At 39.9% G+C, this 23,037-nt stretch overlaps 1 protein-coding gene and 1 long non-coding RNA gene across 4 annotated transcripts in view; one reads left to right on the forward strand and one right to left on the reverse strand.

The window, feature by feature from the left end:
* The window catches only part of VEPH1 (ventricular zone expressed PH domain containing 1), a 232,380-nt gene that overhangs the window by 111,081 nt on the left and 98,262 nt on the right, over positions 1–23,037 (forward strand). For all 3 annotated transcript variants that reach the window (XM_023223372.2, XM_023223373.2, XM_023223371.1), the window contains exon 7: positions 11,936–12,156. In XM_023223372.2, coding sequence (XP_023079140.1) covers positions 11,936–12,156 — 221 coding nt within the window. The remainder of the gene's footprint in view (positions 1–11,935; positions 12,157–23,037) is intronic.
* LOC111550116 overlaps positions 12,105–23,037 on the reverse strand; it is an 89,606-nt gene continuing 78,673 nt past the window's right edge. Inside the window, exon 3 of the long non-coding RNA XR_002733927.1 lies at positions 12,105–12,198. This is a non-coding gene — a long non-coding RNA (uncharacterized LOC111550116). The remainder of the gene's footprint in view (positions 12,199–23,037) is intronic.

Consider the following 23,037-nt stretch of genomic DNA (forward strand, 5'->3'; position numbering starts at 1 on the left):
AAGTATCTGCCACTGAACTCTTAGCTCCAATCTGCAGATGAAGCTTAGGCTCAGACTGGTTAAATAAGATGTTGTGCCTTTTAAATGGTGCATTTAGACAAGACTGTCCAGTCCACAGCCTGTAGGCCACATGAGGCCCAGGACAGCTTTGAATGCAGCCCAACACAAATCCATAAACTTTCTTAAAACATTATGAGATTTTTTTGTGATTTGTTTTTTCAGCTCATCAGCTGTTGTTAGTGCTAGTGTAGTTTGTGTGTGGCCCAAGACAATTCTTCTTCTTCTGATGTGGTCCAGGGAAGCCAAATGATTGTATACCCCTGATGTAGACCATTGATATAGTTTGGCTGTGTCACCACCCAGCTCTTATATTGAATTCCCACATGTTGTGGGAGGGGCCTGGTGGGAGGTAATTGAATCATGGGGGTGTATGTTTCCCATGCTGTTCTCATGATAGTGAATAAGTCTCATGAGATCTGATGGTTTTAAAAAGAGGAATTCCCCTACATACATGCTCTCTGTTTTCCTGCTGCCATCCATGTAAGACATGACTTGCTCCTTCTGCCATGATTGTGAAAATGGACTAATACAACCATTTACATTCAAGGTTGATATTGCTATGTGAGGTTTTCATACTATCATGAAGTTGTTAGCTAGTTGCTTTGTAGTTTCTATTGTGTGGTTGCAGGCTATGTACTTAAGTGTGTTTCTGCTTTAGCAGGTATCATTCTTTTGTTTCATGTTTAGAACTCCCTTAAGGATCTCTTCTAAGGCTGATCTAGTGTTAACAAATTCTCTTACAGCTTCCTTGTCTGAACAATATTTTATTTCTCCTTCACTTATGAAACTTTAGTATGGTGGGGCTTGAAATTCTCAGTTGAAATTTCTTTTCTTTAAGAGTGCTAAAATAGGCCCCCAATCTCTCCTTGCTTGTAAGATTTCTGTTAAGAAGTCTGTTAGCCTGATGGGATTCCCTTTGTATGTGATCTGCCCTTTTTCTCTAGCTGCCTTTTAGATATTTTTGCTTAGCGTTGACTTTGGACAATCTGGTGGTTACATTCCTTGATGATATTCATTTTGTATGGTATCTCACAGGTGTTCTCTGCATTTCTTATGTCTAGATGCCTACCTTTCTAGCAAGATTAGGAAAGTTTTTGTGAATTATTCCCTCAAATATATTTTCCAGATGTTTTACTTTTTCTCCTTCTTTATCAGGAATACCTGATTGGTATGTCACTTTACATAATCCCAAAGACTCTGGCCTGAGACTAAAATGTCTGTGCAGCCATGCCACTGGTTCACGAAAGAATGGCTGACTTTATATGTACCTGGATTAAAGATGGCATCCCGCTGTCAGTCCCAGGTCTGGGAAAGTACAGTTTTTCCCATTGTCTTTACTTCAGAATATCTCCAAGAACCTCTCCCCAAGTTAACTCTAGAGCTTGAAAGAAACAAACTGCTTTCCCTCGGCCTGGGTGGTTTGGATCCCAGTGGAAAGGTGAGTCACAAAGGAGGCTCTCTGCCTCTCTCATGTACTGATGACACAGGATTCTTTTGGTGCTGCTTTGCCAGATGAAAACCTCTATGGCCAGTGGCACCTCTGCCCAAGTTTTGCATGTGACCATTGGGCTGGCTCTGCCCACTCAGCCTGGCAAGCTGTACTTGGCTCACACTACTGGCCCAGACCCCATATCCACCACGGGTGAGCCAGGTGTGGAATGGCAAGGGATGTGTGAGAGAGATTACAAGATCCAGCCACAGCAAGCCAGGTGCACTGGCTGCTGCAGCAGGCAGCTCCAGGCATCAGCAGAGGTGCAAGCTCCATGTAAGCCTGTAGCTGGACCAGGCATGCCTCAAGCAGCTTCTGCTTTGGGCACTGGTGTCTGGAGAAGAGGAATGTGGTGGTGCCCAAAAACTTGGAGATGCCAATGCCAACAACCGTGGAGCCCCAAGGGGGTGTTACAGCATGTCACAGCTCTGACTCAGGGAGTCCTGAGGTCTGGGCCTCCAGAAGGGTCACAGCTCTTCTCCCCTAGTCTGGCAAATGGGAGCATGTCACCACCCACAGCTTGGTGGGCTGGCCAGAAACATGTTTCAGCTTGTTCGTATTACAGCTCATTCAGTCCTTCTTCCCTGCTCCAGCCCATGGCTCCTGAACTGGCCAGGCCCCGCCATTGGTTTCTGTCACATGGGGTGGCCACCTGGCACTCGCAGAGGCCAGGAGGGTTGCAGTATTACAGCTCCTTTTGTACTTGCTGTTCAGTGGTCCTGGTTTTTTGTCTCACATCCAAGAAGAATGAGGTTAGGTGGACACCTTGAGAGTGAGCAGGGCAGAGGAGAGTTTTAATGAATGACAGAACACTTCTTCACATGAGAGGAAAACCCAAAGTGGGTGGCCCCTACCCAAAGGTGGGTAGTCTCAATGTTTGGCTGAGTCTGGGGTTCTTATGGGCTCTGAATAAGGGAGTGCATGCTGATTGGTCCATGGGTGGGCCTGGAAAAATCACCATTTGATTTGCTAAAAGGTATCAAGAAAGTTCTCACTCTGGTTGTGGATTCCACCTAGTACTGGCAGCCCAGTTTTCAGGCTTCAAGCTGTCTTTGACTTGGGTTTCACCAGGGACCTACCCCTTTCTGTCTAGGAATTTGTCTGTCTCCTGCTGCTATCAGTAGGGCTTCACTCACTTTTATCTGCCAAATGCTGTCGTGGGGGCTATATTCCAGCATTTTCCTCTCCAGGATCTGGGGTGTCCTTCACGATTCTGGTGGAGTCCCATTTTCCTTCTTGAATTAAAGCTCACAGAGTTGATCTTTATATACTATCTTGCTATTTCCAAATGTCTGAGGCACTCTGAAAATCCTCTACTCTGCCATCTTAGAAAACAAAACAAAATGAGGTGTTTTTAAAAATATGGTCACAAATAACCAATTCATGACCAACTCCAAAAATAAAACAAATTTCAATATCTTATTAACACTACTTAATAAATGTCTTACCAAGCACATCAGGATCCATTTGAAAAAGGATTAGGAGAAAAATTCCTCCTTTGACTTTCTTAAAATTACAATTCTCATTCTATGGATTGGGATTGGATTCTCATTCTATGGGATTGGAAATTATAATTGTAACCCTAACCCATTGTCCCAAACCAAATCGATCTCTTCTTTTTAAAAATTACATTATTCAAACTTTTTAGTCTTTTATTGGGAGAACCAAGAAAGTAAAAGTATTTCAGCATATGCCGTGCTACCCACACTTTTCATATTCTTCTGTAACCAACGAGGTTACAAGTGAAAAGCAAATGACTGTCCCCAGTCTTCAATCCACACCTGAGTCAGGTCACATTTACAAAACAATATGTAACGGAGAGAAGAATTAATATGTGGATGGAAAACCATGCTCACATGGATTAGGATGATTAGTAATTTGCTAATGAAAGAAAGCCCAATTAGTGCAAAGGCAATAAGAAAATCTGCCCATGGTAGAAAGAAGGGAAGACAAGCTGGAAAATATGCTGAAGACCTAAAATCAAATAAAATTTCATCTGACCTCAGTAAAGCTGACCTTGCATCTCTCTGGGTATGATTGCAATGGTTTCATAGAAATTCATCCCAAAGTTTTTTTCCTTTCACAGAAGATCCATAAGATCTGAAATTCATCAACAGATTGGTCTAGCTATATACCCATTTCTATCTATCTATCTATCTATCTATCTATCTATCTCTCTCTCTCTCTCTCTCTCTCTCTCTCTCTATCTATCCGTCTACTTATCTATTCATCCATCCAGCTCTGTGATTTTATATTTTCAAATTTACCTACTTGCTAAAAATGTCTTTGTAACCCCAAATCAATACTATGGTGCTTTCAAAGTCATTCACAGATGTGCACAGAATAGCAAAAACTTCAGTTGTCCCCAACTGAAGTTGAACACCGTGATGCCCTGCTTTCTTTGTTCAGCTCTCATACTGTAAACAAGTATCTATTCTTTTCATGGCCTCTTTATTGCCACATTTTTCTTATCTTCATGCTTTTTTGTTTTTGTTTTTGGTGATTTCACTGTTTAAAGTGTCCCCCAAGTGTAGTGCTAAAGTAATCTGTAGTGTTCCTAAGCACAAGAAGACTGTGATATGCCTTATAGAGAAAATACATGTGTTGGATAAGTTTTGTTCAGGCATAAATTACACTGCTGTTGGCCATGGGTTCAAATTTAATGAATCAACAGTATATATTAAATATCTTTAAACAGAAACATACATAAAACAATGTTATGTATGAATCAGTTGACAAAAATGTGACCAGAGGCTTGCAGGAAACTAACCCTGAATTTCCTAGAAACAATACTTCAGTATTGTCTAATTCAGGGTTGTAATTTTATGGAACATAGTTACTTGTTATTCCCAAATAACAAGAATCAACATACTATACATACAGTCATCCCTCAATATCTGAGGAGGATTGGTTCCAGGACCCCTGTGGATACCAAAATCCAAGGATACTCAAGTCACTTGTATAGAGTGGCATAGGACTTGCATACAACCAATGCACATCCTGCTGTGTACTTTAAATCATCTCTAGATTATTTATAATACCTAATAACATGAAACTGCTATGTAAATAGTTGTTATTCTATGTTTCTATCTGTATTGTTTTTATTGCTGTATTGTTTTCTATTTTTTTCCAAATATTTTGACCTGCAGTTGGTTGAATCTGTGGATGTAGAACTCTCCAATATGGAGGGCCAACTGTATATATATAGGGAGGTATACAGAGTGATATATCATCATATTCACCTGCAATATGAGTCTATTGAACAGAGTCCTCTGAGTCAAATTTTCTACGTGCCTACATTCTCCTACATTCAGGTCAACTGTCCTGATTTTCCCACGATTAAGGAGTTTCCCAGGACAAGAGACAAGAGACTTGCAGCGCTAAAACTGGGAAAATCTTGGGGCAAACAAAGAATTGTTCCCCCAATACCAGAGTTTCTCACAGCCAAAGAAGCACTGAGGTGGGAGGAGAGCCCAGTACAAACCCTTCAACTCTTGGTCTGGAGCTAGTAACCCCCTATTAAGAAAGAGACTCTCATGGAATAAATACACTCCCAGGCAGTTAAGCACCACTGGCCACACTTAGGCTTTTGAAGGCTCCTAAGAAAGGCCTGGGTCACTCTGGCAAAGTTCCATTGAGAGAACATTAACAAAAAACTCATTTGCTTTACATTTCTAATGGTCCTTGCAAGTGTATCTTTGATGTGTGTAGAGATTTCAAAGCATTGAACTATGAAGAAAGATTGTGTTTAAATCAAATAGTATAAAATACAAATGCCCGGGAAATGCAATATTTTCATTCAGGCAACTAACATATCATTTTCTTTTACATTTTTAAAGTGATAAAAGACAGTGGAGAGAAATATGTGGATTATAAGGCCAAATCCACATTTCCTACATCAGCAAATTCTCAGATTTTCAGAGATTTAGGACTCCACATAGACCAGTGATTCTCAACTTTGGCCGCACATTTGAATCATCCAAGGTGTTTAAAAATTCCTATGCCTGAGCTCCATCCATTTCAATAAAATTGAATAGGAATTAGGAAGCAGGAGAGATGTACTTGGCATCAGAATAGTTTTAACAGCTTTCCAGGTGATTCTAACCTGAAGCCAGTGCTGAGAACCACTCACAAGGAGGACAGCATTGAGAAAGAATATCAGGAAACTTCTGTGTTCAGCAGGGAAGAATGAATGCTGTCATCAGCTGGTGATGCCTACCACAGGTGGAGTACAGAAAGGAGGGCTGCAGCCTACAGAGCTGCCCTAAATGGTTTTTATCAACCCTAGTGATGTGGAAACATTCAAACTCTGGAATCAGACGGATCTTGATTTAATATTGGCTCTGCCACTTATGACTATATTATACTTGTACAACTTTAGTGAAGTTACTATCCCTCTTGACATCAGCATCCTCATCTAGATACTCATTTTGCAAGGTCATTGTGAAGATTAAGTGAAAATGCGTATGTCAAGTACCAGACACACAGTAGATGCTTAGTGAATGGAAATTATTGTTGTTATTATCAGACCCCCACATTTTCATGTTTAGCCATTGTCTGAGTTGTGTTCTGTTATTCTGCAAAGAATAACAGAGTAGCTTTATGAAATTGGACTAGTAGTATTATAAAAACAAAATAATAGAAAGTGAAAAAAATGGCCAATGCAATTTTGCAAACATATAATCTAGTTCAGGGATCAACAAATTACTGCCTGTGGGCCAAATCCAGCCACATCCACTCATTTATTTTTTGCTTTTAGCTCTTTTCCCACAACAAGAGACCATCTGGCCCACTAAACTGGAAATATTTACTGTCTATTCCTTTAGAGAAAATATTTATTTGACTTCTGATCCTAGTTCATCAATACTCAGTATGGTCCATGGACACCAAGACCCTTTCAGGGGATCTGTAAGGTCAAAGCTATTTTTACAATAATACTAAGACATCATTTACCATTTTCACTGTGTTGACATTTGCATTAATAGAACAAAGCAATGGTGGGTAAAACTGCAAGTGCCTAGGCACAAACCAAGACACAAGACAGTGTCACCAAAGTGTACTCGTAGTCATATTCTTTACCACCACACATTTGCAGGACAAGAAAAAAAGCCAGTTTCACCTTAGTCAGTGTTTCTCAGCTTTGGCAATATTGACATTTTGGACCAAACCACTCTTGGTTGTGTGTTTATCTTGTGCGTTGTGGGGTGTTTGGCCTCTATCCACCAGACACCACTAGCCCTCCCTTTCTCCTAGTCCTGACAAAAGTGTCTCCAGACCTTCTCCAAATGCCCTCTGGGGATGAAAAAACATCACTCCTCTCCCTTTCTTTTCCCCACTCCCTCCCCCTGGGAACCATTAAATTAACCTGATGAAGCAGTAGAAATTATTAATTTTATTAAATCTCAATCCTGAGTACACATCTTCTTAAGTTTCTCTCTGGCTAAATGGGAAGGATGCATTGGCTTGGCACTTATGCTGCTGATTGCAATACAGAAATTCAGTGGTTATCTTAAGAAAAAAAACCCTTGTGTTATTTGCCTATGTGCCAAACTAACCACTTTTTTTTATGGAACAGTTTTTACTTGAAACAATAACTAATGAACAATCTATGATTTTTGTTTGGGGCTATTTGGTAGACATTATACAGAAAATGAATGAAGTGAGCCTTTCATTTCAAGCAAAACTACGGATATTAGTATTTGTTGCCAGTGATACAATTTGAGCTTGCAAATGAAAACTGAAGTTTCGGAAAATCTATATCGCCACTGTAAACTTGAAAGTTTCCCAATACTTAAAAGACTTTTCTGATGAGATCAGTGGTGAACATAGTGAATGCAATGTTTTATATTATATAATGAAATGCATCAACCTTTGGAAGATATGCCAAACTCAGTAAACCAGTATTTTTCCAAATGACTAATGCTTAATATTTCAAAGTCATGCATAGGCAAAAGATTTAATCAAAGTGCAAGACAGACCAGCGGATTTTAATGTAATAGGATTCAAAGTTAATTAAAGTCACATATCACAACTAACCTTTGAGAAACTACTACTTGGTGAGTTTTGGTGTAGTATCCAAGAAGAATGTTCACAATTATCAAGGCAATTCTGAAAATAGTCCTCCCTTTTCTAACTTCATATCTTTATGAGGCCAGATTTAACAGATCAAATACAGAAACGTATGAGAATCTAGACATCATCTATTAAGCAGTTACTTAAAAAAAATTGCAAAAATATACAGGAATGCAAGTCTTCTCACTAAATTTTTTTGTTTTCGAAAATGTGATTTTTTATGAAAATATACATTTTAAAAATTGCCTATTTTAACTTCCAATATGGCCAATATCAATAGATATAAACCAGATGACAAAAACACTGGGATCTTTGATAATTTTCAAGAGAGTAAAGGGGTCCTAAAACCAAAAGATTTGAGAATTGCTGATCTATTTTGTATTTGCAGAGTATTTATAATATTTATATAACTAAATTAAACATTATTAACAATAAAGACCACATAACTCTGATGATGAATGAGATACAGGAAAAAGGAGTGGAAAAATATGTACGTAGGTCATTTAGTTTTTTTGTTTTTTTTTTTTTTTTGATGGGAGGAGCTGGCAGTATAGCAAGTGAGGGTCTGGATGTAGAAACAGGGAGGGCATATGTGACCTTGAGCAATTTAGTCTCCTATCTGTGCTTCAGTTTCCTCATTGTTAAAGTGGCAATGATTCCAGTACTTACAGCATTATTTGGAGGATTACATGAGTAAATATCTAAAAAGAGTATAGAATAGGCTTGGTGCTTAGAGTAAGTGCCCTGTCTGGGTCAGCTATTTTTGTTTAATAATAAACAATGAATCTGTGTCAGCAGGGATAAGGTCAGACCCACAGTTAAGGCTTACAGGTGCTGACCCTGTCCCCTCAATGAGATGATTGAAAGCAGGAAAATCCAGTCACTAGCTCCCAGAGACAAAATGTCATGAAGCTGAGAAAGAACTCAGAATCTCCTAACCCCCTTCCTGCCCTAATATCACACTTTCTAATCCAAAATCACATCTGTTACCCCTGTGAGGTACATGGATGTGCTCCAAGGTTTCAGAGCAAATGATGTGAGGTTGGCTTGGTTTCATACATTAGTTCCAGAGCAGTTATAATTTTTCTTGTTCCTGCACTGTGATTAATTTTTCCTTCAGCTCAGTTTGGCTGCCAGCGATCATTTGGAATTATGTTGATTTCAGCAAAGACCCACACAACAACCTTCACCTTTTAAAAGACACATGCTTTAAAGAAGGGGCTTGCAAATTTTTATAGTGAGAAGGATTCTTAATGAAACCATGGGGACATCTATTGCATAAGCAAATGAAATGTTTGTGAAATGGTTTTTAAAAATTCGAATGAAAAATCTACTTCTGAAAGTAAGGAAGTTACCTCAAATTTTAAATTATATCTTAGTAGGACAAACAGTATATAAAATTCAGTTCCTGTATCTTCCTACCACCCTATATCAAGCAGGATAAATTTATGGTAATTGTTTTCTAAGGTTGCTGAGAATGTTGAGTTGAGAGTCTGAAACCTTGCCAAATTCGAATGTCACCTTCTCTCTGAGATGTGTCCTAAGTACACCATTTACCATTGGCTCCCCGTTCTTCATTTTCCTTTGAGGCACATTTCTCCATCTAACACACTATATATTTTTACATAGGTATTTTGTTTATTGTCTTTCTGCCTCAATATTGTGGCAGGAATTTTTGTACTTTTTCTTCAGTGATATGTTCCTGACTTCTAGAACGGGGTCTGGCCTATGGTAGGGACCCCCCACATCCAGCTTTTACCTTTAAATCGGGAATAAAAAATGTCCCTTGATGCACTGCATATCATGAATTCATACATGGAGCTTTTGAAGTAATAAATGAGTCTATGTTGCAAAAAAAACCTGTTGGATCCAAGAGCGTTTAAGTATTGTTCTGCAACCTGGCAATTGTATGAGCCAAAATATGAAACAGGGGCTCTAGGAACATATTCCAGGGGTCTTTCATTTTCATTCATCTAACATTATTCTTTGATGAATAGATGTCTTTAGCTTCAACCAGCTGTCCAGCTCATGAAAGCACAAATGTCTGTCTCACATACCCTTACAGGACACTATGCCTTAGTGGGGTTTAAAGAATAAATAAGGGATTGATGGCAGAAGTACCCCATTTTCCCCAAGAGATGTGTTCCAGTGCAATAGTACATGGAATATTTGAAAATCAAGTACCAAAAATGAGGGAACTTCACTACTTTAATTTGTTCTGTACTAAATATTTATTGTAAAGCACAGAATTCCTTTGTAACAATATGCTTTATAAGGTCATATTTTGATATATAAGGTTTTCTTAAATCAGTAAATTGAGACACACACACACTGCGTGTAGAATCCACAAGCTCAATTTTGTGCCAGGATGATGATTGATGAATGAGAAGTAGCTCCTTTAGAAGACTTGACTGGCACATGTAACCATTAGGAAATTATAAATAAAAGGTGGGAGGGGGGATTGTGTGTTCTTTAAAAGCAAGGGCATCCTTTCATTCACCTTTGTTATCTGCAGTCTCGTAAAAGCACATTATAGGCATGCCATACCTATTTGGTGATTAAATAAAATCATGAGTAAGCAAATGATCAAATGGGCAATTAAGTACTAAAAAGATTTTTGGCTAGACACGGTGGTTCACGCCTATAATCCTAGCATTTTGGGAGGCCGAGGCAGGAGGATTACTTGAGCCCAGGAGTTTGATACCAGCCTGGGCAACATAGTGAGACCCTGAAATAAAAAAGTAGCCGAGTGTGGTGGCACACGCCTGTGGTGCACCTACATAGGAGACTGAGACAGCAGTATAGTTTGAGCCCAGGAGGTCAAGGCTGCAGTGAGCCATGATCACACCTCTGCACTGCAGCCTGGTCAAAAAGATACTAAAATAAAAGAAAATTTTAAGATTTTTAAAGAGTCTATAATGCAGTAAAAATTTACACAGAAGGAGTCACTGGAGACAGCCGCATGGAAGAGTTGCACCTTGTAGGAAATTAAGGCTTCAAATGCTAGAACAAAGGGTAAATAAAAATTCCTAACAAGGAGAGTAATCTGTGAGCAGCAACCTCCAATATATATTTATTTTTATTTATACGTATGTTCCACTACACTAACAAGAAAAAATTTTAGACATACACAAAAATAAGATTTTAAAAGAAAAGTTAAAGATGAAATAAGTAATATTTTAAATTGTTATTTATTAATGGTATATCAGGTATATCATTATTTCTATTGGGCATAAATCTACATTTCAAATAACCTTTTCAATAATTTTGAATATTGAATTTTATGGCTAACTTCCAGTCATATCAGATTGGATCACATTGCCTCAAAATATGGCTAATGAGGAATTTTAATAGGTATAAGAGATGTGTCAGCTAAGCCATTTTCTATTTGCTCATGCCTACATTATTCATATTGTCCTTAATCCTCTGTTCTTTGAAGGAACTTAAATGACTTGTGAAAGTTAGCTTGGTTAAAGCTAGATAATAGAATCTACTCAATCAGTCAAGCACATAAAAACTGTAATACACTGAAAGATGCTTAAAGTTAACAAGTCAGCGAGAAAACCTGTGGCAAGGAAATCAACCTAGCACACTAGTGTAATATGCAGCCATCACCTGACAGATGGGTTGAGTGTGCCACGGTCAAGACTCACTTTGAGACCATGGACCACACCTACCCCATGCAGGTGGAGTTAGCAGTTCACATAGTTGTGAAAGGTGCATGTGTGGGGTCCGATCATTTATGATGGTTGAGAGATTTTGACCTGGAAAGATAGGTTAATGAGAATATTTGCATATTAGTCTGTCCTGGAAATCAGGAACAAATTAAAAACCTCAAAGAAGCAGATTCAGAGGAACTATGAATGAAACTTATTATTCAACTTGAGCTAGCTCCCTGAGTGTCAGCTCCCTATAGAATTATCATCTGCTGCTCATGGGACTCTGAATTTTTTTTTTTTTTTTTTTCCTGAGACTTGAGTCTCCCTCTGTCTCCCAGGCTGGAGTACAGCGGCACTATCTTGGCTCACTGCACCCTATGCCTCCTGGGTTCAAGCAATTCTCATGCCTCAGCCTCCTGAGTAGCTGGGATTATAGGCATGTGCCACCACGCCCAGCTAATTTTTTTGTATTTTTAGTTGAGACGGGGTTTTGCCATGTTGACCAGGCTGGTTGCAAACTCCTGTTCTTGATCAGGAGTTCCAAGCCATCCACCCACCTCAGCCTTCCAAAGTGCTGGGATTACAGGTGTGAGCTGCTGTGCCTGGATGATTTTCTTTTAAAAGATAAACCTATTTTCTTCATTGTTTTTGGCAGGAGAGAGCCAGGAGCTGCCTGACATACCTGGTGAGCCAACTGGCCAACATGGAGCATTCGTTTCACCATATTCTCCTGCTGGAGATTAAAGGCATCACCGACAGCTTCTCCTCAATCTTGGGCCCTCAGAGCAGAGACATCTTCCGCATGAGCAACAGCTTCACCACCATTGCTAAACTCCTCACCCGACAACTGGAAAATGCGAAGGCTGGAAGTGGCAGGTGAGCAAGAGCTTCTGTGTACCTCAGGGAGCTGCTGTGCACCTGTGGAGGTAGAATGCAGACAGCTAAGCCTTTCTAACTGCCAAAGGAAGCTAAAACCTGTATCTCAACAGAGAATAGTATCTGTATAAATTATGGCACTTGCCAGAATCTTTCTTCTAAATATGTGAAAACAAGAATGTAACAAAACAATAAAAAGGTTCACAAAATATGGTAAAGGAATAAGAACGTAGTACAAGGAATATTTTATAGCACCCGTTTATTTACTCAGCAAGCATTTAACAATTTAAGTTGTCATACTGAATAATTTAAAATCGCTTACTGCGTACCAGGAAGCTAGACACATATAGAGAGGTAATAACATGTTCCTTGTATTCAAGAAGCTCACTGACTAGTATGAGATAAATATTTAAGTGCATAATGGGAGAATGGCAGAATGGCGGAAAGCTTATGCTTATCAAGATGGGTTCAAGAGGCATGGAAAATACAGAGATGGAGTATCTACTTCTGTATCAAAGGGAGAGGGGTGGAAATCTGATATCAGAAGAGGTTCCCCTGAAGAGGTGATATTTTGAACCAAGTAGCGAAAGATGACCAGATTTCACCAGGCTGTCTTTCGGGCAGCATTTGAAAAAGCACTTTCTGGAAACAGAAGTCATTTTGTATGACTAGGGTTATGTTACAAGGAAAATAACATTAGGAGTGCTAATGAAGTGGTAGGCAGGGACCAGAGGATGACAGGCTCAACAGAGTGGACTAAGGAGTTCAACTTTACCCTCTAAGCAGTGAGGAGTGATTGTGGAGCTTCGTACATGGCAGGGTACAATCAGTCCAGATTTCAGGAAGCTCATCCTGGCCCCAGTGCAGAGGATGTCTCAGGAAGAGGCAGATGAGCCCGATCAAATGAGGGAAGAGCAGAAAAGTGTGCATAGGTGTTGGCCGTGAGAAAATTGTTGACGATTGACGTGAGGAAGCTGCCATTGGTGTGGCTAGCAGAAAACAGGGAGGTGGGGGTTGCAGAGAGAGAGGACACAATGCACAAACTGGCCTTTTAAAGAAGCTTGTCTTTGGAAAAAATATGCAAGGCCATGCAAGATTGAGGGAGGGGTTTTATTTGTTTTGCTATGTTTTGAATAGAGAGAAACTTAAAAAGCTTTATGACCTTTAGAAGTTACAAAAGCCCTTTAAGTATGTAATCTCATTTGATCTTCATGACCATTCTACAAGGCAAGAAGGACAGATGTCACTTACTCCTACTTTATAGAAGAAGAAACAGAGGTTCAGATACTGGTTCAACATATTTCCAATGTTACACAATGACTAAGTGACAGAGGATGGACTCGACCCCATCTCCATAATTCAGATCACAGGCAATGGAAGGTGCACAGTTATGGAGGAGGGTGAGGCCCATTTGTGACTAATGTCAAATTCTGTGGGGGTTTTTTGGAATAACAAATGATGCATGCCATTTCCAGTGTGAAACAAGAATTCCATGAGAGGTCATCTTGATAGAGTAGTGAGCGTTTAGTCATTTGGGTCCACTTTATGTTCATCATGGTGTAGAGCCTGGAGGTCCTAAGAGACATAAGGTACTATCCTTACCATCAAGAGTCACAGTCAGAGGATGTGATGTGCATGGAGAAAAAGGAGTGCACTCTCCAGCAGCCAGGGAGTCGAATATTTCACAGAGAAGGTAAAATTTAAGTTCATTTCCTATTTATTATCTTCCATGTGCCAAGCATTTCTCTAAACACTAGGTCAAGTTGCACAGAATGAATGAAAATTCCTCAGATAGGGTAGAAAGGACACCACAAACAAACAAAAAAAAAATAGCACATGCCAAGATTCAAGGGCTTAATAGTATGTGCTCAGATTAAGGAAAGATAATTTGTTCAGTAGGGCAAGAAAGTAAGTTGAAAAGTTAGGTCAGAGGCAGATTATCAGAGGCCTTACATGCTGTGTTAGAAGCAAGGGTTTGTTCTGTAAGCAACATGTAAACTTGGAAAGATTTTACTCCAGAGAATGATCACAGCTCTTAGCACAGGAATTAGCAGATAGTAAGCACTCAAATATTTTCACCAAATGAATAGGTAAATCAGGTGTAACTAACATCATAAAGCATTGAATTAATTTGACTGGAGCACCCAGCTGGCAAGAGACAAACTGAGAGGTCTAGACAAAATGATGAGAGCCTAAGAAGTCAGGGCAGATCATTATAGTAGAGAACACAAAATTACGAGGAACTGATCACCTATTGGAGGTGGAGTAAGAAGAGGGTAGTGGATGAACACCCAGAGATACGTAGCTTGAGTGATTGCATAGAAATGGAGATGATGCTGATAACCAAGAAAGGAGGTCGCAGGAGGGAAGCCAACCTGGGACGGCCTCTTAGCCCCTACACAGAGAACATAATCTGACCAATAGTGTCATCAAAGTCAGTAACTATTCACAGAGGTAGAGTCATTGTAAATGTCCTTTTCTTTCAACACAATGGGTTTGATCGAGCATATAAAAATGTGTTGTCACCTCGTTTGATATACAGATGCCTATTAGAAGAGTTTCTTAACCTTGGTACTGTTGATATTTGGGCTAGATAACTCTCAGTTGTAAGGCTGCCATATGCATTATAGAATATTCACCAGCAGTGCTGGTCGCTACCCACTAGATGATAGAAGAAGCACCCCCTTTCAATTGTGACAACCAAAAATGTCTCCAGGTTTTGCTAAATGTCCCTGAGGAAACAAAACCTCCCCCACTTGAGAATCACTACTATATACATATACCATTCAAAAAATAGCATTTTCATAGACCCATAAGTTAACTGGCAATAACCTAAACATGTGGCAGCATCCAGGAGAGTCAAGACCAGCATCATTAAAAAGATTTGCCATTTATATGCACCCACAAAGTCGCTGTTGGCCAATTTTAATGATGTGGTTTTAGAAATTTGGTTTACAGTCTCTGCGGCTGGTGTCTGAGGGAGCCATTCTGTGCTGTATGCATAGCTGAACTGTGTGTGTCTTCTCCAAGCCATGGCTGAGATGTGCCATGAGTGAAAGTTTGAGCCCATGTCCTGGCCAGTGCTCTCCTATTCTCTATTGTCCCTATGGACACAAGGTTTCAAGAGGCCAGTTGACATTTCTGAGTTTATATATGTGAAAATCTTTACATAAAGAGAAAAAAATGTTATATAAGGGTGTTACTTAGGCATCTTAACAGGAAAATCCATTTTTAATAAGTAGGCCTGTATTAGTCCATTTTCATACTGTTGTAAAGAACTGGCTGAGACTGGGTAATTTATAAAGTCAAGAGTTCGGCATGGCTGGGAAACCTTAGGAAACTTACAATCATGGAAGAAGGCAAAGGGGAAACAAGACACCATCTTCACAAGGCAGCAAGAGGTGCCAAGCAAAGCGGGAAGAGCCCCTTATAAAACCGTCAGCTCTCATGAGAACTCACTCACTATCACGAGAACAGCATGGGGAAAACTGCCCCCATGATTCAATTACCTCCACCTGGTCTCTCCCTTGACACATGGGGATTATGGGGATTACAATTCCAGATGAGATTTGGGTGGGGACACAAAACCTAACCATGTCAAGGCCCAACTCAATTAGCAATTAACAATTTCCTCAAGAAAAAAACTTAGGAGATATGTAGATAGGAAGGAAAAATAAGGTCCTACTTGAAAATATGAGTCTGCATATATGAGAATGCATTTAAAATATTTTTAAACTATTTTTCTGAGGTTAGAGGGCAGGAGAGTAGGAAACAAAGAGCAAAATGAAATGTAAAGAGATGAAAAGGTCACCACTCACCTCATACCACTACTGCCATCATCCCCCACCTCAACCTCTCTCAACTGAAAATACTTCTCTCAGTTCAACCCTCACTGTCAATCTTCTTCTAATTGACTGTAATTATTCAGTGGGAATCTCTAAACCCCTCGTGTGGACAGCCAGTCTTTTGTCTGAATGGCTCATCCTCTCTGGGATGGTTGCTAAGGCTTCTCTCCCAACATCTTTTCCTTGAATACCCTTCATTGTGACCATTTAACTTCAGTCATTTTAATCTCTGCCCTCAAAGCAGAAAGGTCTACACTTCTGTCGAAAGCATGCAGCAAAATCTGATCCTTACAATTAAAGGGGAAATGAATAAGTGAAGAGAGCTTGAAAGAAAATTAAAGATGATAAAATTCAAAACAGATGTCATCTAATTTACAAAGCTGACACATAGCCCAGCAGGCCAGATTTTAGACTTCAGGCCAAAACTACAAGATTATCAAAAGAAAAACAATTAGCATCCTAGAGAGAATGAAAAACTGAAGCACACAGGAGCCTTTCTTGTGCCAAATGACTGAATAAATTGAGTGAGTTTTGTTGGAAGCACCAGGTGAGCCCACTTGCACTTTTCCTGCTCCTGTTTTAGAAAGAATGTTTATATGTAAATAATAAACCAACAGAGGCTAAATAACAGGACAGCCAAGCAGAGCATTTATATTTTTAAATTAATTCTGCAGAAGCAAAAGTGTACAAGAGCTATTATGCATTGAAAAGGAGAAGGTGTCAGGTTGGAGAAGAGATCTACACCTTTCAATACCGTACAAGTCCTAGCTACCCCTAAACATCAAGCTGTTTGTCTGCCAGGGCCCAGTTGAAGCTGGGGAGGGAGAGGATGAGCTCTGGGCACCTCTGTAACTGACTGAGCCGAGCGGTGGAGTGATCATTGCCTAGAAGATGCCTTTGCCAAATGAATGTGGTGCCAGGGAGGCTGCTATAATCAGGCACCATCAGAATGGGGGCAATTTGTCACAGGTGGTCTTAGTAGGCGGTTACGCTCAGGCCCCAGTTGGGGATGGAAACTTTGAGGGATGGAAATTGTGGAAAGAAAGCAGCAGTGGGAGATAAATTTGAGGAATGAAAAAAGATACGGAGAGAGGATGATGATGGCAAAAAGCAGAAGGGGAGACCTGAGGAAAAAAGGAGAAAGGGTCCTGACACAGGCCTGGGGCAGAGGAGGGTGAAGGAAGGTTACAGTTCTCTCAGATCCAGCCTGCAAACTTCAGTCAAAGCCATGAAAGTCATGGGGGGAAAAAGAAGTTTTTTTTTGTAAGAAAAGTTTAAGACAAAGTGTGTGATTAAAGCTTCTCCAATCGTTTGGCTTAATTACATGAATGTTGCATTTTTTTGTTGTTGTTGTTTTGGTGGTAATGGTAGTAGTGATTATGAGATTTTATGTTTGCTCTTCGCTTTAAGAATCAGGCCTGAAAACAGAAAGGGATAAAGCTAAATTATAGTCAAAACTGACTGAATAGGTGTAAATCTGACTTTGGTATAAGTGAAAAGAGATGACACAAAGGAGGGAAGGAAATAAAACAATAGCACATGCAGGAGAATGAAGGAAAAATACAGTAAGTCGACTATGTTCACAGAAAAATGACTCCAGGAAATCTGTCTTCCTTGGAGTGGCTCCAGAATTCCATTTATCCCACATTCCATGCAATGAACATCAAAGAAATGGAGCACAGCAAAGAGACACATTTGATGTATTGTGTGGCCCTAATGTATACTCAAGTAACACAGCCTGTAAAGAACCCTTTCAACTACGAGGCCCTTTGCAACCTGTCATTCCGGAGTTCGCATCTTGACATCCTGGGAGTCACATCAGAACCTAACTCTGCTGAAATAACAATAATGCACATGCTTAGACATCATTTCCCCCAAGACATTGTCTGAGACCTTGAAAGTAATGGCTCTTCACTGAGTCCACAACACAAATTGCAGACAACAGGGGGCCGGGTTCTTCTCTGCAACTCTGCAAAAAATTCTGCATATGTAGGCCTGATCAAGCTTTAAACCAGCTCTTACCACATGGTAGATCCTGTGCTAGGGGCTTTCACCTCTGATATATTGTTTAATCCTCACAACAAAAAAGTCTTTTCATATGCATCAGGATAATAGAAACTTCATATTACAGCATACTAGGGTAAACCTTTCAGACAAACAAGAACAAAGTAAATTCTTGCTGAGGCCATGGTAATTCCTAGAGGGCCAATAATACAAATGCCCAGACATCAGTTCATTAAGTTTCTTTTAATTTCTTCTTTTAATCTGGTCCAATGAATCTCATATTTCAGTGTGGATGACAGTTACAGTGTTCATAGTATTTCATGGATAATTCAAAAGAATTTTAAAGGAATGTCAAGGGTAACTTTTGCCTATTCCTCCCCAAACTGGTACCCACTAACTTTTACCATCACCTTCTAGAATGCCCTCTTTGTGCCTCTCTTCCCATTGAAGGCTGGCATTCAGAACCAAGACTCCAGTTTGGTACTACTTCTCCATGAGGCCTTTTCCACCCACCATCACACATAGTGATCTGTACTTTCCTCTGAGCTCCCACAGCTCATACAATCTCTCTACTTCCCAGTACATGCCATCTTGCCCTGGAGTATTAGGTGTCCTTCTGTGTCCCTATACTCTTCCACAAACTTGAAGAGCTAATATTCACACCCTAAGCTCTATGGAAGGAAAAATAAGATTTTATAAGTGTTTACAAGAGCTTCCACATTTTTAGGTAAGACATGTTTGTACAAAGAGAAACTGATTCTTTGAAAGCAGCTGTTGGTTCAGGGAAGGTACACGAGTCAGTTCAGAACCACAATTAAAAACATGTGACATTCTGGTCAGCGTTGCCCCTGCTTAGGAAAAGCTGACTGTAATTTTGCACCACCAAGGTAAATTATAAGAATGAAACAAGAGTTTTGATAAGAAACGAGTAAATCTTTTCAATCTAGAGAGGTCTACGGTGGTCACTTGTATAAAAAGAAAACCATAACAGCCATTTGTGGCAATAACAATAGCTGTGGCTGTTGTTACTTCTCTGTGCATGGAAAAGGAAGGAAAGGCTTCGGTTTTGGGCCCCTCTTTTTACTGAAGAGGTTAAGTCTGACATGTGGTACCATTTATGTTCCATCTGTTGTTCATTACTCCACCAGTTGTCCCCCCTTAACGCAGCATTTAGGGTGACGTGAAGGTCTTTAAAGGTATTTCAGGAATTCGTCTATCAGCAAGACATGTAGCTAGGAGACACTGTTATCAGCTTTGGAGACAATGAAGCAGGCCCAGGGAGTGTGAGACCTCAGGCAGGCTGGCTCTGCCATGGAAGGACACAGTAGGGTAGAGACTCGGGCAGCCCCAGTACAGAGTGCGGGCAATGTAATATCAGCTTCATGGGGAAGCAGGTCCATTTTCGGTAACATAGCAATGTTCAAAACACAAGGCACACAAGAAAAGAAAATTTTTCATCAGGCACCCATGCCCTGGCTTCCCATTTCAAGCAAGACAGAGAACACCAAAGTTCTAGCCTAGGGAAAGAGGAAAAAGGGTGTTTGTGGGAGAAGAGGTAAGAGGACCTTGACCCTCTACGACCCACGTGAGAGGAGTGACACGGTGCCAGCTGGTGCTCAGACGCTTCTTCCTGGACCCTGATGACCTAGCTATTTGCTATTTTGGTTCCACAAATGCTCCCTGTTCCTTTTTAGTATCTGTCATAATTGAACTTTAAAGTTGCCATTTGCATGACATTTTCTGAGTTTTGAACACCTTTTTAGTTTGTGTTAAAAGAGGGTGCCAAAATTCATTTTTCCAATCGATACGAAGGGTTGTTCCAGTGACTATATATCAATTCTATTCTGGTGTCTGCTTCCCACAGAATGTTATTCAGAGATATCAGAGTGTAATAACTCTTCTTGGTTACCATGCTAGATCACGAATGCCCTAATATGTATTACTTATTCCTGGGGTAGATTCAGATGTAACCTGAACCACACCTATTTAGAGGAAGTGTGGAGAGTAGAGTGTTAAGTGTGAGCTCTGGAGGCAAACAGTTGGATTTAAAGTTGGCGTAACTAAGTGACCTTCAGTATGCCTCAGTTTCCTCATCTGTAAATGGAGTTACTAATAGGGCCAGCCTCACTTGATTGTGTGAGAAGCAATTCATGTACCAGATTTAGAACAGTGAAGACTATACATAGAAAGCCCTCTGTAAATGTTAATGAGTAGCATTAGCACATTTTTACAGGTGTGCATTATAATAGGTGATGGCATATCCACTAGACCAGTGTCCATCTGCAAACTGTCTCTTATCAGACTACGATGAAGCGATTGCAGATATTAAAAATAAGAAAATAAGAAGTTGGAACTTTTATAGCATTTAACATTGCTGTAATATCCAAATACCTGATCAGTAGACATTGTATGTCTTGTTTTATTCATTGCATTTGTCTAGTAATTTATTTTTGCTATTTTTACAAAAATACTGATCTGTGAAATGAAAATTTAAAATAAATAATTCTTTACTACAGTGAGTTACTGTATTAAATGTTGGATGCAGCTGGACCCAGACTCTCTTTAATACCTAATATTTTGTTCCCTAAACTTTCTTCTGGGTCAGAAAGGAAAGAGATTTAATAAATGAAAGGTGATGAACACACACCATTGTGACCATGGTTGAGATACAGCAACTCTACGATGGGTTACAGCTGAGGAAAAATGGTTCTTAATATTATTCATATTCATCATAAAGCAAAAGGTAGGCTTTTCATTAGTTGGCAACCTGAAGATTGTTAGCTAAACTTTGCTGTAGGTAAGGGCTGAATTCTAGGTAGACTAGGAATTGAATCACAGAATTTTATGTAGGAGTTCTAGCCCTAGCTCAGTTATTGATGTGTTTTTGATTAATTATTTCCCTCCATTTCTGGGTAACTATGCTTCTATCAATTAAAATTGGGTTACAGTATCATATTTGAGATGAAGACTACGAGAAGATGTATCAAATAGGAAAATTTTAACCATTTTTACTGCTCTTCCAGTGTCAAATGCCAGAAGTGACAATGTCTTAGCTATTTAATCCTCATGGCCAGACCCTGTTGCTTACTCCTGCGCCCAGACGATAAAGTCAGCCTAGACAAAGAAGAGCACATTGCCTTGCAGGTCTCCCTCTTGATTCACAGTGCTTTGATGATATTCCTACTCTACATTTTGTACAGTCCTTTATAATTTACAAAGTGATTTTGTAGCTCGTGTTATATCTGGGTGGCAGTTCATTAGGATGGGGCAGCCTTCTTCTGTTAAGGCTACTGCTCACCCGATATGCCCAGTCGTCTCAGGAATCTAAAGATTTGGGGGTCCATCTGAACCAGTATCTGTCAGCAGCAAAACCCGAAAAGGTACCTTTACCTCGGATTGTATCCCCAAAAGGATAAAAGGCAAAGCCCACCAACTCCAAATAATCCACAGATTAAGTCTTACCTTACTACAGAATTAGTGAAACCCTCAGCAGCCTTGCTTGAGGAAAAAGACCTCTGCCCTGGTCCGCTTCAGATTCTCTTATTTCTTGTCTGGGCCATTGCCTCTCAAAATTTGAATGTGTCACTGGATAGCTGGGGACTGTATTAAAGTGCACATTCTAATTTGGTAGATCTAGGATCAGAGCCTGAGATTCTATATTTCTGACAGCTCCAAGGTGATGCTGATGCCGCTGGTCCAGGGATCTCACTTTGAGTAGCAAAAGCAGGGGCTTTGCACTTTTTGCTGATCCCTTTTCTGTGTCTCATTCTCTCCCGTGTTGGTTAAATAACTGAAAAGTGAGCAAATGACTGCCATCTGAACTAGAAGTGTCACTTCCTTTCAGCATGGCTTTCATATTTTCATTCTAATTTCAGGAAATTCTCTTTGCAGTTGCTCAGAATTCATATTTGAAGTACAGGGAATTTTTTAAATTGGCTATTTCTATATCCCAGTTCTTGTATGCTCATGGAGTAGGAGAGTCCCTCTCTTTTAGTACACACTGTTTAAGATACTGCAGTAAGAGGAGAGATTTTATAGTCCTCCCTGGCTTTGAGCAGGAAAAGTATATCTTCCAGGATTGGTACCACTTGCGCAAGCCTCCTTTTTTCAGTGTCAAATGTCCACATTAAGCAGCAGCCACTCAGGGTTTTACCATGCCTTGAATTTTTCATGCCCATTCTATATGAGCAACACTGTTAAATCCATTATCTTACATAATGCTTTCAGCAATCTGATGATGTAATATCAATCCCATCTTTATATAGCAAAAATAAAACTTAGAGTCCTTAAGAGTTTTATAGCATCACTAATAAACATGAAATTGGAGTCATGAACCTAAGCTTTTCCCCATAAGATCATGTTCAGTCAATTTCAATCCACAACTGTCTCCTTTTGAAAACTCTTAAAATTTTGTGTGAATGAAGTAAACCGTGGAGTTATTTCATTTTAGCAGAGTTCTACCATTGGCATGATCACATTCTGATCCCCACATAACTAGGTACTTGCCCATCTCTGCTTTTGCCCACTGAGCAGGTCAGAGGCAGAAGAAATACCAAGAACTGAGTCTTATTGTTGGTCCTTTCCCTTAACATTCCAGCTTAGGTGTTCCAGCAGCATTATTTATTGCAGTCCCAAAACAGATGCTAGCGCTGTGAAGCTGGGGGATCTTCTCTATGATGATTCATGACCCAAGAGATCACTGAAGAGTAAGGAACATAGCATTCTAAGAATTTAGGACTCCAATGTGGATTTAGTCCATTGCGTTCTCCTACTTCTCCTTTAACAAGCTTAACTCTGCAGGAGTACATATCCTGGACATGGAATTGTAAGCCAAGATCATCAAACATTAACTAATATTATTTTTCTTTGATTTGAGGAGCCAGGAAGAGAGGCTGCCAAACTTTCCACCCCTGCCAGCTTTATAGTCTCATCTCCCGGCTTAGTGAGAGCAGCCAGCAGCCCAAGGGCTAATTTGTTTCCACGGGGAGTCCCCGTTCACACAAGAGGGAGGTAATTAGGCCTCCCCCTGGGA

This window comes from Piliocolobus tephrosceles, chromosome 2 (genome assembly GCF_002776525.5).
Source record: "Piliocolobus tephrosceles isolate RC106 chromosome 2, ASM277652v3, whole genome shotgun sequence".
In the NCBI taxonomy this organism is placed as follows: domain Eukaryota; kingdom Metazoa; phylum Chordata; class Mammalia; order Primates; family Cercopithecidae; genus Piliocolobus; species Piliocolobus tephrosceles.